The 17,185-nt window shown below is 33.0% G+C and overlaps 1 protein-coding gene across 1 annotated transcript in view; it reads left to right on the top strand.

Annotated features, from left to right (window-relative positions):
• LOC105325693 (multiple epidermal growth factor-like domains protein 8) overlaps positions 1-17,185 on the top strand; it is a 93,456-nt gene that overhangs the window by 45,920 nt on the left and 30,351 nt on the right. Inside the window, exons 19-24 of the mRNA XM_034448320.2 lie at positions 4,289-4,431; positions 7,990-8,252; positions 9,169-9,313; positions 10,080-10,263; positions 11,138-11,301; positions 11,470-11,626. Coding sequence (XP_034304211.2) covers positions 4,289-4,431; positions 7,990-8,252; positions 9,169-9,313; positions 10,080-10,263; positions 11,138-11,301; positions 11,470-11,626 — 1,056 coding nt within the window. The remainder of the gene's footprint in view (positions 1-4,288; positions 4,432-7,989; positions 8,253-9,168; positions 9,314-10,079; positions 10,264-11,137; positions 11,302-11,469; positions 11,627-17,185) is intronic.

The raw sequence follows: 17,185 nt of genomic DNA, 5'->3' as shown, positions 1-17,185 counted from the left end.
CAACAATGACACAAGGTTGCATATGCTATACATGCCTCCAGGCAGTTTGAACACATGACAGGGAAGTGAACTTAAGCACCTTGATCAAATAGTGTAAACACTCTAACGGGTATAACAAACGTACTGAGTAAAATGGGTTGAAAATCATGGTGCAAATTCGCACTTTATTACGATGTGTAAATTTAAATAATTCATTTTTTTATTAACCTTCTATTAAAATTGTTAACCTGTATAAGAGTGCTACTATGATAACGTTGTTGATTTAAAACACTGCTATTTTTATTCATTCAAACTAGCGGTAATTTTTCGACCAATTCATCGAAGTCGACCTATGTATACTTTTTTAGGGCTTGTTCGCCCTATAAACCATATCGACCTAAATTCCGTGAAATACGGTAATAACTTTACATGTATATTTGTGCAAAGAAAACCTAGAATTACACTGAAATGATGATGTATATTTTAGGAACAATTTTAGGCCTATATCATAGGCATATATCATATATACCAGTAGTCCTTTGTGCATATTATTCATTTTTCTTTATCTACTGTCATTAATGCCACAGAAAGCACAGTTGAAATATTCTGTAGATATGTTAGTCTTTGAAAATTATCTATCTGAATCATTTACAAGAAAAAAAATCTGAAACAATGAGCAAACGGTCATGTAATAAATTCCTTGCTGCAATTTTATTGTCAAAAGTTGATTAAAGTTTGCCTATGACAACTTCTAGATGCTGAATCTGGGCCTTGAATTACAGATGCTGGAGGAAGTTAAGGTTTCTGAAGCTGGTTAAAGTTTTTGGTGCAGATGCCCTTTTCTAGCCATTTCTAAGTTACTACTGGTCCCAAGTTCACCAAACTTGCATGGATGGTTCGTCTTATGAATCAGATACAGAGGGTTCCACTTAATCTGATTGCGGTTAATCTGATAATTCGGTTAATCTGATATAAAATCAAAACACTGATCTATTTGCAATATAAGCCTTTGTAATTTCTACCTATAATCTGATTGGAAAAAATGTCATTTTCGGTTAATCTGATACGATTTCTGTCGGCCGATCAAATATCAGTTAACGTTTTCACACCTCTTCCACCATGTCCACACCTTGTGTATAACCTCTCACTGTGTAAACAGCTTGGCAAGTGCCTAAAACTTGCAAATAACGGTGCTTCAGGGGATTAGTCACAGCTCAACGCACACAGATGGTCAGCTGGCCGATAGATGAAAGATACCAACATTGATAGTTCAGCCCACCCTCTAACACCTCTATATTTCTTTGTTTAATTAGTTGACACCCCTCTTGTGTACACAGTAACTCTTTACACGGCATTAGTTTCACTTCGACACACACGGGTGGCTCACTTCTTCGTAAGATGAAAGCTACCGACATTGATAGTTGTTCCGGATGACCGCACACAGGACTGACCTTACCTGTGAACTCATTTTTTCCTGTTTTTTCATTTACCAATTGCCTGTGTTAATTTCATGCTAGGCTTTCACCATAAAAAAATATTTAAACATGTAATTCCTGAATCAAAAGTGCTTGGGAACATGTGAAATCGAGGAAATTCTTATTACTCTCAATTTTACATCGGGGTAGAAAACTTAATGAATAAAATTCAAATAATTTGTTATCATGCATAGTAAATTATTTAAGAGCATTCTACAATACCAGAAAAAGAATTAAAATAAATTGTCCAGGTGAAAAGAGGGAATGTTCAGACAATTAGCCCTTATTACTTCCTGTCAAAATGGCGGCCACTCTGAACATGCTGAAACCATCGTAATGAACAGTGATGAAGGGGAACATTTTCTTCTGAGCATTTACAAACAAAATAACGACTAAAATGCTATTTCATTGTTAATGCAAGGTAAATTATTTCATTTCAAACTATTGAGAAACATATTATATCTTTTTGTTGATAAATTATATATTGAAACAAGTTGTATTTTATTCTATACCAAAATTAAATACCACAAAAACGCTAAACTGGTTTATCTGAAATTCGGTTAATCTGATAATTTTTGCCTGACAAACAGACAATCAGATTAAGTGGAACCCTCTGTACTGATGCACTTGACAGACTTGAATTCTGAATCAGATCCATAGGTCTCAGATGCTGATTTAGGTGAAGGTTTTTGGAGCTGGTTAAAGTTTTTGGAGCAGGTGCCCTCTGATGATTATATCTTAGTTATTACTGGTTCTTACTTCTCAAAACTTGCATGGATGGTGCATCTATTGAATCTGAAGCACTCCACAGGCAAGGATGCTGAATCAGAGCCATAGGTTTCAGATGCTGCAGAAAGTTTAGTTTTTTGGAACAGGTCAAATGTTTAATAGATAATACACTGTAGTACTATTTCAAACTTGCATGATTTACCATTAATATTAATGAAAAGCTTCAGATACAGAGCCTGATCTCCATTATCAAGGATGGTTAAAAAAAACTCCTACCTTAGTCAAATTTGCTTGATAGATGTGTTTATTGTTAAATGATATAACATGTATTTTATTATATTAATAGTGCCTGTTTGGGAGGATAACTGTTGAAATTGACACCCCAAGACAACCAATGTCAACCGACGCGAAGCGGAGGTTGACAATGGTTTTCGAGGGGTGTCAATTTCAACAGTTACCCTCCTAAACAGGCACTATTTATTTTATTATACTGAATGTCTTAATTTTAAAGAGAATTTTACTGCTTTAAAATAGAAATTAAGTGAATTCTACGGCGAACCGCTGAGGGTTATAGAACGGATTACCAACTGCGTCTTAACCAATCAGATTTCAGTATTTAACATGAAAGTATAATAATATATAATATGATATTATATAATATCATATAGTATAGTATTGTATCACATGATATTGAATGTTATATTGTATCATATGATACAATTAAAGTTCAATCCTTCTCCGTGTAATGATGATGAATATGGCTGATGCTTATCCCAGGTTTCCGTGGTGCTTAGCATATGAGAGTCATTGACTCCCCCTGGATGGGACACCAGTCCATCGCAGGATAACCCCCAGCATAAGCCGCTACCCAATTTCAGCTGGGTGGACTGAGACATTGTACTTAATGTGTCTTGTATAAGTGCACAACACACAACATCAAGGAACAAGAGCGGGGTTTGAACCAGCGACCTTTCAATTACTATCCTAAAGCCCATGACCACTGAGCCATGTGCTCCACGTATTTTATTGTATCATATGATTTAATATGGTATGATATGATATTGTTAAATAAAATGCATTAATGTTTCACATAAAATTGTATCATATGATAATGTAAAATATATATTATATCATATGATATGATATTGTAAAATATGATATTGTATTATAAATATATAATTTTATCACATGATAAGATACTTTGTTGTATCATGTTATATTTTATTATATGATACAATATCATATTATGTATCATTTTTTATACAATATCATTCTAAACAATATCATGATTAATATCATGGTATCATATCATACAATATAATATCATATATTACAATATTATGATGTATTATGTTATGTGATATTGTATTATATGATACTATATACTATAATATTATGATATTATATTATGTAATGAAATACAATGATATATAACATGATACAATGCCATATTATATTTTATGATAAAAGATCATATCTTGATGCAATGTCATATGTAACAATATATTGTTTCATTATATATAACAGTATTATATTGTATCATATGAAATATCATGACACAATATAATTGTATTATAGGATGCAATATCATATTTTATATTACTATATTGATTTAAGTTGTATATTACAATACCATATCCTATTAATGTTTGAATATCAAACGATTTTTAACATTTGACATGATATTATGTCAAACCACACTACAGTATCCATGAATATCCAAGATCATTAATAATTATTATGATTATCTTATACTATGATAAAGGTGCTCTCCCAAGGTGATGACTCGTCTCAATGAGCTTTGTAATCTATGATTACCTATGTTTATAATTTAAAGGACTAACTGATAGTCAATTTTTTAACTGGTAATGTTCCAACCAAGTTTCTGATTATCCAGGTAGAAATTGCCAAAAAGCGTTCAAAATTTAGTTTAATTGACTAAATTAAGACAAACTATTGAAAGGTGTGGTAATTCACAACTCCCCAGACATTTAGATGAATTCACTTAAATTTTAAGAAATACTAAAGGAAATTGAAAAGTTGATTAAACTTCAATTGGTTTATTTTATAAGATCTGTTATTCTATTTAATTTATCTATTATCAGGATTTAACTTGAGCTATGTCATCAACCTTTGTCCAAGCTGTAAGGAGAATGAAATCTGTGTGGGTAACCAGTGTAAACAAGATCCAAATCGCTCATCAGCGAGCAAGTTCTACAATGTCTGCCCCACCAGCTGCGATACCAAGGTAAGTGAGAGACAGTCAGAGAAGGAGAATTAACAGTCTGAGTTTAGATTGGTGTATTTATCAGTGGATCAAACAGCTGTGTCATTATACATGTATTATGTATTGTTCAGTGTCTTTGTTTTCAGATGAGTCATTCAATTTTGTAATTTGGGTGACTTGGTTTTAATTGGTCATTAATGATTTAAATTATCATCTTTTCTGCCGAGTAATAACAGGGTGAATATCCTCTACTGCAGCGTAAATTTAAAGGAAAGAAAATGTTAAATTACTAATAAATTATCCTAAAGCTTTTGAAACGCATAATCCTTTTCTTATTCAATGCAATGCATATAATGACTGCAGGGCTGCATTGAAAGGGAATTTATGCATTTTTGGTAATTCAATTTGTCACATAAAAAAGTATAAGGCAGGCCAATGAAAATGTTTGAGGCATTTAATATTTAGTTTTTTTAAATGACTGTAAAATGCCACAAAAATATTAAATCTTAAACAATACTTTGATTTTTATCAGGCCTAGAAAATACAGACTTAAGGATATATATCAATTTAATAATAGCTTTATTAGATAACAGTGTACACAAGTATGTTTTAATGCCGTTCCATAAAAATAGATCCTGGAATATGGCATAAAGATTTAATATAAATATTCCATAATAAAAATCATTATTGTATCATACAATACAATATGAAACTTACATTTCAGTGTAATTATCATACAATTTTTTATCATTAGGTATATGATATTAATTGTTTCAATCCACACTAAAGTATCAAATAATTTATTAAAAATGTTCATGTAATATGATAAAGGTGGTCTCATGAAGGTGATGCCTTGTGTCACTGAACTCTGTAATCTGTGATTACCTATGTTTATATGAGGTAGTATTTTTTTCTTTTAATATGTTTACTACGAAAAGACAGATATTTTTATTCACTACATAGCTTTATAAGGAGTCTTGGTCTTACTGACATCATTTAATAGCAAGCATTAGCGTAAGTCTTTGCATGTTCCTTTTCCCAATCGAGAGACTTTGATCGACTGTGGCGACAGTATTTTGTATAAAATATCCAATTAAAACCAAAGCCAGTCTTATTCAATAGGCACTTACAAATTCATTTCTTTACATAAATCAATATGCTCAAGATGGTTAATATGACCTTTAATTAATAGCAATGTCCTATGAAATATGTTTTTTAACCGAGTTTTACAACGGAAAAATCCGGTTATTGACATGGTGAAAATGGCGGGCGGGTGGGCGGCTGCCAAAAGGGTATCCTCATTGTACAGCTAACTCCTACAGTTTTCAAGATAAGAAGTTGTTCTTTTGCAGATCAATTGTACATATATGGGAGGTGTGCATATTGCTAGGATTTTGATTTCTGATAATTTATGAAAAAAAATACCAGCTTTTGAACTTAGTCATTTTTTGGCAAAATATTGCATATAGGGTACCCTCATTGTACAGATATCTCCTCCTACGGTTTTCAAGATAGGAAGTTGTTCTCTTGCAGATCAATTGTACATATATGAGAGGTAGGATTTTGATTTCTGATTATTTATGGGGAAAAAAAGCGTTTAAACGTAGTCTTTTTTTCGCAAAATAATAGGGTACTCCTTTTCACTGGATACGGTAGGTAGTGTTTTTCAATTCAGGATTGACATGGATTATAAATACAGTTCACATAAAAGAAAACCTGGTTTGCTGTCACATTGACAGCTTTTCTCTCGTTTGAACATATTTGCCCTAAAATATTGTTTTTATTGCATAAATTGATAATTTTTAGCTTAACTGATTTAATATCTCAAGTGACTTTTTGTCTGGCATCCATCTGTCCGTCAGTAAAATTTGTATACTGTGGTTTCATTAATATTCAAGGGTATCAATTTTCATGGATAAAGTGAAAAATCACAGTTTCAAGGATATGTAAATTCGTGGCCAATGACCCCATCAATACTGAATGTTAATAGAAATTGCATTTCAATGAACATTTAATTTAATGGATCAACTTAAAAACGAAATCCACGAAAATTGGTATTCAACGAAAATTGGTGAAACCACAGTAATATTGACATCTTCTACAGAACTACTGGACACAGATCCAATTTCAACTTGAATTGACACAAAGCAACACTTGCTGAAAGGGATTTACGTTTATTTTAAAATGAAAGGTCACGTACACCCTTTTTCAAAGGGAGATAATTAGGTATTATTTTAAAATTGTTGGTATTTTTCAAAAATCTTCAAAAACCATTAGACCAGAAAAGCTTAAATTTCTGTGGAAGCATCTTCGGGTAGTTGTAGATTCAAATTTGTAAAATCATAATCCCCCCCCCACCCCCAAGGTAAGGTGGGACCACAAATGGGGGGTTGAATTTTACTGAGGAATATAGACAATTAAATTGTTTATTAAGAATTTTCTTTTCATCAACCATTTTGCCAGAAAAGCTAAAACTTGTGTAAGAACATCCCCAGGTAGTGAAGATCCAAGTCAAATTAGTATCCCAGGGGATAGGATTGGGCTGCATTTGGGGGTTTAAATTCATATAGAGAAAATTTTTAAAAACCTTTTTCTTTAAAAACCATTTGACCAGAAAAGCCAAAATCTGGGGGGGGGGTTATTTTTACGTAGGGATATATTGAGAAAAATCTTACTTGTAAGGATCGAAGCATTTTCAAGTAGTGTAGATTCAAATTTGTGTAAATATTATGATCCCAATGGGTAGGGTGAAGCCACAATAGGGGGAGGGGATAAAATTTTACATACTAGGAATAAATTGAGAAAAATCTCCTCAAAAACTAAACTAGATTTTGACCATTGGAATAAGTGGACAACAATTTGAAGTTCAGTTTAAACAAGATCTACTCTACTTAAATGTCAAAATATTTTGTATTGATGCCATGAACTTTGTAATGTTTGTTTGTGTTGAGGATGTGAAGGAGGTAAAGTGGTCTACAAATCAACCAATCAGATCAACTGTGGTTTCATAAATATTCAAGGGTAACAATTTTTGTGGATAAAGTGAAAATCACAGTTTCAAGGATACGTAAATTTGAGGCCAATGACCCTGTCAATACAAAATGTTGATAGAAATTGCACCTCAGTGGATCAACTTAATAATGAAATCCACGAAAAATTGGTATTCAATGAATATTGATGAAACCACAGTATCTGAAATATATAAGTTATGATATGTCTGGTATCATTTAGTATAAAAAATTCCTTGATAGGTTTTTGCTTTTAATTTTGAGTGTTTTACCACATCTTTACACAGAACTTTTCTTTTAAAGGAGATCAATAAGTTATAAAAATGGTCAAAACCTGCCAGCCCTCCTAAGTATGGCACTTGTAGAATAAGTGAGACCAAGATAAATTAGTACTTGTGTGTTCTTAGTTTGCTAACTGACCATACAATATGCTATCCCTAATGCTTGTTGGTACATTTCCTAATTTATATATGAATAATTTGATTTTTACTTTCACTATTTAAAAAAAAATCCTCATCTTGGTTTCATCCAAAGCGACTTGTTAAGATGATTGATTATGTCTTTCTTTCAGTCCCATGGAACTTGTGTGTGTATTAATGATCTGGATATGATGGTCTTCCCATGGAACTTTCTGGAGCCAATCAGCAAGAGGAAGCCAGGGAGCATCCCTGGTCGCTATGGCCATAGTGTCACTTCCTGTGGAGAGAATTTTTTCTACGTCTTTGGGGGCTACTCTCAGGAGCATGGAGCTCTGAATGATATCTGGAAGTACACTACATCCACTTACCAGTGGACTCAGGAGCAACCCATCACCTCTGACCAACCAGATGGAAGGTAGTGATTGCAATAAAACTCGTTTAGTACGAACACAGATATGGCAAATTCTCGGATATAGGGAAGTTTTTTAAAGTTTACTTTAAGGTTAGAAGACACGTTCCTCAATTTTATATAACTTTTTCCAAGAATTTGTTAAATGTTTGGAACTCTCTCTCGACCGGGGCCAGGCTTTGAACTCGCGACCTCTGGAAACTACGCTCCTGGCAGTGAGTGGCAAGGCTCTAACCACTCGGCCATCTAGGCATATTCTCATTTATAAGTAAATTTTAATCATTCTGAAAATAATTATAAAAATTATAATTTTTATTGGAACTCTTTTTTGTGAGGAGATACAAAAAAAATGCTAGAGGAACATGTTGTCTGACCTTAATAATAGCCACTAGAATGAGAGAACTGGTATGATGATACATGTACTAATTCCATTGCACTATCTGTTTGTAGGGAGTCATAGTACGGTCTTAATACTCTATTTGTAGTTTGTAGAAAGTCATTGTACAATTTTAAAGTACTATTTGTAGTTTGTAGAGAGTCATGGTAAATTCTAATGCACTATTTGTAATTGGTGGAGAAATAAAGATGAATAAGCATAAAAAGATTCTTGGTAATATATGCCTGCTGCCCTTTTTCAAGATTAAAACAAAGTTGTCTTTCATCATGATTGTCTTAACTTTTCCCATCAAATTTTGCTAACAAATTTAAATTGAATTCAAATTTTTGTATCCAATTTAGAATCCTGCAGGATTTATCAGATGCAGTAAAAAAAAGAAGATTTTTTATGTATGAGTAAAATAGATATTTAAGATAATTTGATTTCTAATTCTAAACTTTGAAAATCCTTGAAAAGAGGATTTTTTTCTGGTCAAAATGTTCCATTAGTTTTGGTTGAAGTAAGAGTTCTAATTTATATTTTCAGATATTTTCACCAAGCTGTGTGCAGCCCTGTTTCCCAAGAAATTTATGTATATGGAGGGATTGTGAAGAACAAGGCAGGTGCCTTTGAAGCGACCAACGAATTCTGGAAATTCTCTACTGGAGCAAGAGTGTGGACAAGACTTGATGTAAATATCAATTTACTGTAAAAAAAGGTTATTGTGTATCCACTTGTAATGAATTCCCAGTACATGTTCAGGGAATTCAGTTTTTATTATTTCTTTCTGGAAAATGTTTTAATAACTAATGGGAAGTGCAGAGCTTTGGTGATCGAAGCAAGCTTTAAGAACCAGTTCACAGGAAAAAAACATGCTAAACCTACGGATTTATCAAGAAATTTTTGGAGCGCTCTGCAGCATTCCATCTGGCTCCTGTAGTGCTATGCCAAAAATGGCTGATCTTTCAATTGTAATTTATGGTTCTGTAAGTTTTTAAGAATCATTTTGGGTATCTGACATGATTTTCAGACAACAATGGCTTCCAAAATGGTTATCTATCAAAAATACAAACAGATTTTTATTAAAATGGTAGATTTAAAAAAAAAAAGAAAAGTGGTAGGTGGGGGAGAGTTAAAAAACAATAGACTGCCTTGTAAAGCAGTTTAGTAAACATGTATGTTATTAGACTAAGGCAAATATTCATCCAACAACCAGCATTAATAACCTATAATAATATGCTATCCTTTTCAAATTTTAATCCATTAACAAATGCATAAAGTCTCTACTCTATTCAATAGCTTCTCTTATTGAAATGATTATAATTTTAAAGAATTTAAAAAAAAAATTATTTCTAATATGAACACCGTAAGAAAAAAAGATTATAATTGAGTTGTTTTCCTTGTCAAGAAGATGAATAGCCATAAAGTATCAGTACTGTGACACTTTGCTATCACAGGTACCTGAAGATTTCAACCCAGTGGCTGGACATACAATGACCTTGGTCAAGGAGCGGTACCTGGTGGTAATTGGAGGTATCTCCTCCAAGAGGTACTTCTCTAGTGATGTCTACATCTATAACATAATTGATGAAGACAACCAGCCAGCCTGGAGCAGAAACAACCACACTTATTTGCCATTAGGTCAGTAGAGAGCTACAGCAGAGAGAGAGAGAGAGAGAGAGAGAGAGAGAGGAGAGAGAGAGAGAGAGAGAGAGAGAGAGAGAGAGAGAGAGAGAGAGAGAGAGAGAGAGAGAGAGAGAGAGAGAGAGAGGATTTCAAATTTTCAAGTCGATTGGCCAGAAAAGCTAAAACTTGTGTGGAGGCATCCTCAGGCAGTGTAGATTTAATTTTGTTCAAATCAGGATCTTCAAGAATAGGGTTAGGCACAATGGGGGATATTCCTATATGTAGAGAAAAATCTTTGCAAATTGTATTCTCAAACACCAGTTGGCCAGAAAAGTTGAAACTTGTGTTGAAGTATCTTATGTTTGAGTAATTATGACTTCGTTCAAATCATGATCCCTGGAGGTGAGGTGGGGCCACAAGGGAGGTTAATTTTTAAATAGGAATATATAGAGAAAAATCTATAAAAATCTTCTTCTCCAAAACAAATCGGTCAGAAAAGCTAAAACTTGTTTGAAAGCATGATAAGGTAGTGTAGAATCAATTTGTCAAATCATGATCCCCTGGTGAAGAATGGCAAGGGTTGAATTGTTACATAGAAAATTCTTTAAAATTCTTCTTCTTTTAAAAAATTCTAACAACAAAAGGAGCTCAATGTTTTACTTGAAAATAAGTATGGGAAAAATTTGAAAATCTTTGAAAATCAAGATATACTCTGTTAAGTTGTTTAGACTAGATATCTGGTACATGTATTAGATACTCTAAAGACAGTCTAAGCTTTAGTTGCCTATTGTTGCTCAGGTGAGCAATGTGGCCCCCAGGCTTCCTGTTATAATTAGGACCTATGAACAATAACATATTATCGGTTCTCTGTTCTTTTTTTGTTGCTTAGGTTTGTATGGCCACAGCGCAGTGTATGACCCAGACACGGACATGATATACATCCATGGCGGAATGGCTTTCAAACAATTTAAGTTTGATGTCTCAAACGATACTTTTATGTATGACACGGAGAAAAAACAGGCCTACCTCGTCCATGTTCAAGGCCCAGAACAGGTATAAGTAAAAAATAAAATTTACTTTCGCAATTATGGGTATTTAAACCTATTAAAAAATCCTGACTAGGTTGAGTTTTTAAGTTGTAAAAACTTTGTGTTAGATTCAATTTTAAGAGATACTTTCCTTTTAATGAGTTTTATGCTTACAATATTTTTCTGTCTAAAGGCAATTCCTCGAGTTTTTCATGTTGCTGTGCGCGCGCTGGAAGGAATGCTGGTAATTGGTGGAATGGGGAATCTGGGGCAGACGACCGAACATATGTCGTTATTCAGATTCAATTGTAGCACATGGCATAAATATCTATCGAAGAAACCAACATCAGGTAAAGTTCTGTAGAAAGCATTTTGAGGATTTTTAAAGTGATTTTGATGAAGCCTACATTAAAGATCTTGGGGCATATTGTCTTCTGTCGTTCTTTCTGTCCATCGCTCTGTTTGCCACCATATGATCTCCTTAAAATGATTTAGGTTTAAAAAAAAAGACAGAGGAAATATTAAAAATAGTTGAAAAATCAAAGATATTGAAGTCTTGTTTAAAAAACAATGGATTCATGAAATGTTAGCTGGACCTTAAATAAAAACTGGTTAAAGTTTTGGAACAGGTGCCCTCTGATGATTATATCTTAGTTATTACTTGTCTTAACTTCACCAGACTTCCATGGATGGTGCATTTTATGATACTGATGCACCTGACAGGCTTGAATGCTGAGTCTGAGCCATAGGTTTCGGATGCTGGATAAGGTTAAGTTTTTTGGAACAGGTCACACGTTAAATAGATAATAGTACTATTTCAAACTTGCATAGTTGATTAAACTGTAATATTAGTGAATTGCAGAGGTAGCTTCAGATGCAGAGCTTGATCTCCATTATCAAGGATGCTAAAAAATATATCGTAGTTATTACAGGTCCTAACTTCACCAAACTTGAAAGGATGGTGTGTCTTATGATACAGATGCACCTGACAGGCATAGATGGGGATAGGTTGCGGATGCTGGAGGAGGTTAAGGTTTTAATTGCTAGTGCCCTCCTCTGATGATATCTTAGTTATAACTGGTCCGAACTTCACCAAACTTGCATGGATGATGCGTCTTATGATACTGATGCACCTGACAGGCTTGAATGCTGAATCTGAGCCATAGGTTTCGGATACTGGATGAGGTTTAGTTTTATGGAACAGGTAACATGTTTTATAGATGATAGCTTGCATAGTTGATTTAACTTTATAATAAATGAAACGCAGAGGTTGCTTCAGATGCAGAGCCCGATCTCAATTATCAAAGATGCTAAAGAAATCTATCTCACTCAAACCTGCTCAATAGATAGATGTGTGTGTTGATAAATGATATAACATGATTCCTATGATATAGTATTGTATGATATGAAACAATATTGTTTAATATGATACAATTTAATATCATGTTATATTATAAAAAGTTATATGATACAATGTGATATTGTATCAATTTTTTTTGGTATTTTATTATATGATATTGTATCATGATATTGTTATGAATAGTACTGTATATTATGATACAATATTGTATAATATTATATTGTATTATTAATTTGTTTTTTTATTACATGATACTATTACATAAGATATTGCAAAATATAATATAATATCCTATGATACAATATTGTATATTCTATAATATTGTAACATACGATATTGTATAATATGATTTTGGTTTCTGTAATATAGAATTATATCACAAGAAATTGTATTGTATGATATTGTAATATTATATAATATCTTAATAACACGTTATTTTATATGATATTGGTTTATAAATAGGATATATTATCATATCACATGAAGTTGTATTATATGATATTGTAATATATATTATTGTATCATATGATACAACATATTAATATAATATTGTATTATATAATATTTTAATTTATCACATAATATTTTATCATTTGATATGATACAATGTTGTATCAAATTATATTGTGTCATATAATACAATATCGTATTATGTATCAAAAATGATACAGAATCATACAATATCATACTATACTATACAATATAATATCATATGTTTCAATGTTATGATGTATTATGTAATATGATATTGTAATAAAATACTATATTGTATTATGTATTATGATATAGTATTATGTGATCAAATACAATAATGTATAACACAAAATAATGTCATATCATACGTTACAATATCATATCTCATCAGTGTTTATTATGGTATTTTATTTTATTATAAGATATATATTGTAAATATGATAAGATGCAATATTTAATTTTTTATTATTGTTTTGATTAACATAATGAACATATGATTATCATACAATTTTTTAACATATGATATATGATATTGTGTCAAAACAGAATCCATGAATATCCAAGATCATAAAGTATGATTTTCATATAATATGATAAAGCTGGTCTCATAAAGGTAATATCTCATACGGGTGATGTATCGTCTCGGTGAGCTTTGTAATCTGTGATTACCTATGTTGTATCATATGATTTTATGTTATTTTGTCCAACCACACTTCAGTATCCAATATTTTATTAAAGACCATTAACTATGATTTTCATAATACAGCCTACTCCAGATATATTGAAATTCAGGGGACCATGCAAATTATTTCATTATATCCGTATTTCAATATAAGCGAAATTGACTGATGTGAAGTTGCCATTTTTGAAAGTTCAATCCTGATGTAAGCATAGAAAACCAAACCCGAACAAATTATTTGGTCATCATTTATCTATTACAATGAACAGATTACATGAAACATTAGTCCTTGAAAGTTTGATTAAAATTATATCCAAAAGTTTTGTAAGTTTCATTTTGTTACTATCTTAAACCTCATCATAATCTCTGATCGCATTCTTTTACGTTTTAGAGAAAAATTGCCTGACTCAAACGCTTCAAATATTGCTAAACGCTGCTTGTATATCATCGTAAGTGTACTCGCGATAATCTCAAAATCCTTGGCTATTTTGAATTTAGGCTTTGTCCTCTCATCAATAGCCATAACTAGTTTGTATTTAGCATCCGGAGATAAGGTATTTCTTTTCCGTGGGGTTTCCATATTACGTCTAGCCTCAATACATCCGTATACATAAAAACAAAAAATTCAGCAGTGAATAAATTTTACTTTTTAATAGAAGTATAAAAACACACATGATGAGAACTTAATTCACACCTTTGAATATCAACCGGTCAGTCTGGCATAATTACTCTCACCAATCGTGACTACAGCCGCCAGGGAGTACTTCAATATAACCGTTATAAAAACAACTAATTATCACCTTTGGGGACCAATCAGTGGCTTCAATATAAGCAATATTTTAAAATAGCCGATTTCATTATGTCCGTTAAAATCAATGCAAAGAATATGAGAGACAAAAACGGGAGATTTTTTTCTATTTCAAAATAGACGAAATTTAAAAATAAGCGATTTCAATACAAATAGAGTAAGCTGTATAATAAAGGTGGTCTTGTCTCAGAGGGTGATGCCTCGTCTCGCTGAGCTTTTTAGCTCACCTGAGCCAAAGGCTCAAGTGAGCTTTTCTGATCACAATTTGTCCGTTGTCGTCGTCGTCGTTGTTAACTTTTCACATTTTCATCTTCTTCTCAAGAACCACTGGGCAGATTTCAACCAAATTTGGCACAAAGCCCCACTAGGTGAAGGGGATTCAAGTTTGTTCAAATGAAGGGCCACGCCCTCTTTAAAGGGGAGATAATTGAAAATTATTGAAAATTTGTTGGTATTTTCCCAAAATCTTCTTCTCAAAAACTAGAAACTTGTGTGGAGGCATCCTCAGGTAGTGTAGATTCAAGTTTGTTCAAATCATGGTTCCCGGGGGTAGGGTGGGGCCACAATTGGGGGATCAAGTTTTACATAGGAATATATAGAGAAAATCTTAAAAAATCTTCTTCTCAAAAACTATTGGGCCAGAAAAGCTCAAATAATAATGGAATCATCTTCAGGTAGTGTAGATTCAAGCTCATTCAAATCATGGTACTCGGGGGTAGGGTGGGGCCAAAATGGGGGGATCAAGTTTTACATAGGAATATATAGAGAAAATCTATAAAACTCTTCTTCTCAAAAACTATTAGGCCAGAAAAGATCAAATTAAAATGGAAGCATCCTCAGGTAGTGTAGATTCAAGTTTGTTCAAATCATAGTCCCTGGGGGTAGGGTGGGGCCACAATGGGGGGATTAAGTTTTACATAGGAATATATATTAAAAATCTTCTTCTCAAAAACTATTAGGCCACGAAAGCTCAAATTGAATGGAAGCATCCTCAGGTAGTGTAGATTCAAGTTTGTTCAAATCATGGTCCCTGAAGGTAGGGTGGGGCCACAATTAGGGGTTCAAGTTTTACATAGGAATATATAGAGAAAATCTTTAAAAATCTTCTTTTCAAAAACTATTTGACCAAGAAAGCTCAAATTGGCGGGTAACCATCCTCAGATAATGTAGATTCAAGTTTGTTCAAATCATGGTCCCTGGGGGTAGGGCAGGGCCTCAGTGGGGGATACATTTTTATATATATAGAGAAAATCTTAAAAAATCTTCTTCTCAAAAACTATTAGGCCAGAAAAGCTCAATTTAAATTGGAAGCATCCTCAGGTAGTTTAGATACAAGTTTGTTCAAATCATGGTCCCCGGGGATAGGGTGGGGCCACAATGGGGGATGAATTTTTACATAGGAATATATAGAGATAATCTTCTTCTCAAAAACTATTAGGCCAGGAATGCTCAAATTTGAGTGGAAGCATCCACAGGTAGTGTAGATTCAAATTTGTTCAAATTATGGTCCCCGGGGGTAGGGTTGGGCCACAATTTGGGGATCAAGTTTTACATAGGAATATATAGAGAAAATCTTTAAAAATCTTCTTTTCAAAAACTATTTGACCAAGAAAGCTCAAATTAGTGGGTAACCATCCTCAGATAATGTAGATTCAAGTTTGTACAAATCATGGTCCCTGGGGGTAGGGCGGGGCCACAATGGGGGATACATTTTTATACATAGAGAAAATCTCTAAAAAATCTTCTTCTCAAAACTATTAGGCCAGGAAAACCCAAATCTGAGTGGAAGCATTTCCAAATCGTATAGATTCAAGTTTGTTAAAATAATAGTCAAGTGGTATGGTGAGGCCACACTGGGGGATGAATTTTTACGTAGGAATATATAGAGAAAATCTTTAAAAATCTTCTTTTTAAAGACCATTTGGCCAGGAAAGCTTTACATTTTGTAGAGGCATCCTCGGGTAGTGTAAATTCAAAATCACAGTCCTTAGTGGTAGGGCGGGGCCGTGATGGCGGTTTGAATTTTTACATAGGAATATATAGAGAAAATCTTTAAAAATATTCTGGGAAAGTTTTTCCGTCCAAAACTCAGTACTTAGTGTGAAAGCACAGGTTATGCAGATATACGTTTGATGAAACCATGATACCCTAGATAAAAGTGGGGCAACAAAATGGGGGGGGGGGGTATATAGGAATAGAGAAAAATCATCTTACAGGTACAACAACAAAAGGGGCTTGGTATTTACCAAAAGAAAGAGGTGGATAAAAATTGGCAGATTTTCACCTTTTTTTTTTTAGCAAGATCTACTGTACTTAGTTGTCAAGATATTTTGATACTGTAATGCTAATTTGATCAGAATAAAGGCAATTGTTGCTCAGGTGAGCGATGTGGCCCCTGGGCCTCTTGTTGATTTATCATTACCTATGTTTTCCTCATTATTTGAAGAGATATTACCTCAAGGAATGCTTTAGGAATATATTAAATATCATAATGCAAATAATCATTTGCATTATTAATTTCCGATATAGCCTGCAGACATGTTTTTCAGATTCCCTAGTCCTTAAATTTTTTTATAATTCTCAAATCA

This window comes from Magallana gigas, chromosome 2 (genome assembly GCF_963853765.1).
Source record: "Magallana gigas chromosome 2, xbMagGiga1.1, whole genome shotgun sequence".
Taxonomy (NCBI): domain Eukaryota; kingdom Metazoa; phylum Mollusca; class Bivalvia; order Ostreida; family Ostreidae; genus Magallana; species Magallana gigas.
Note: the sequence above shows the minus strand (reverse complement) of the source record. Positions and strands in the feature narration are given on the sequence as shown.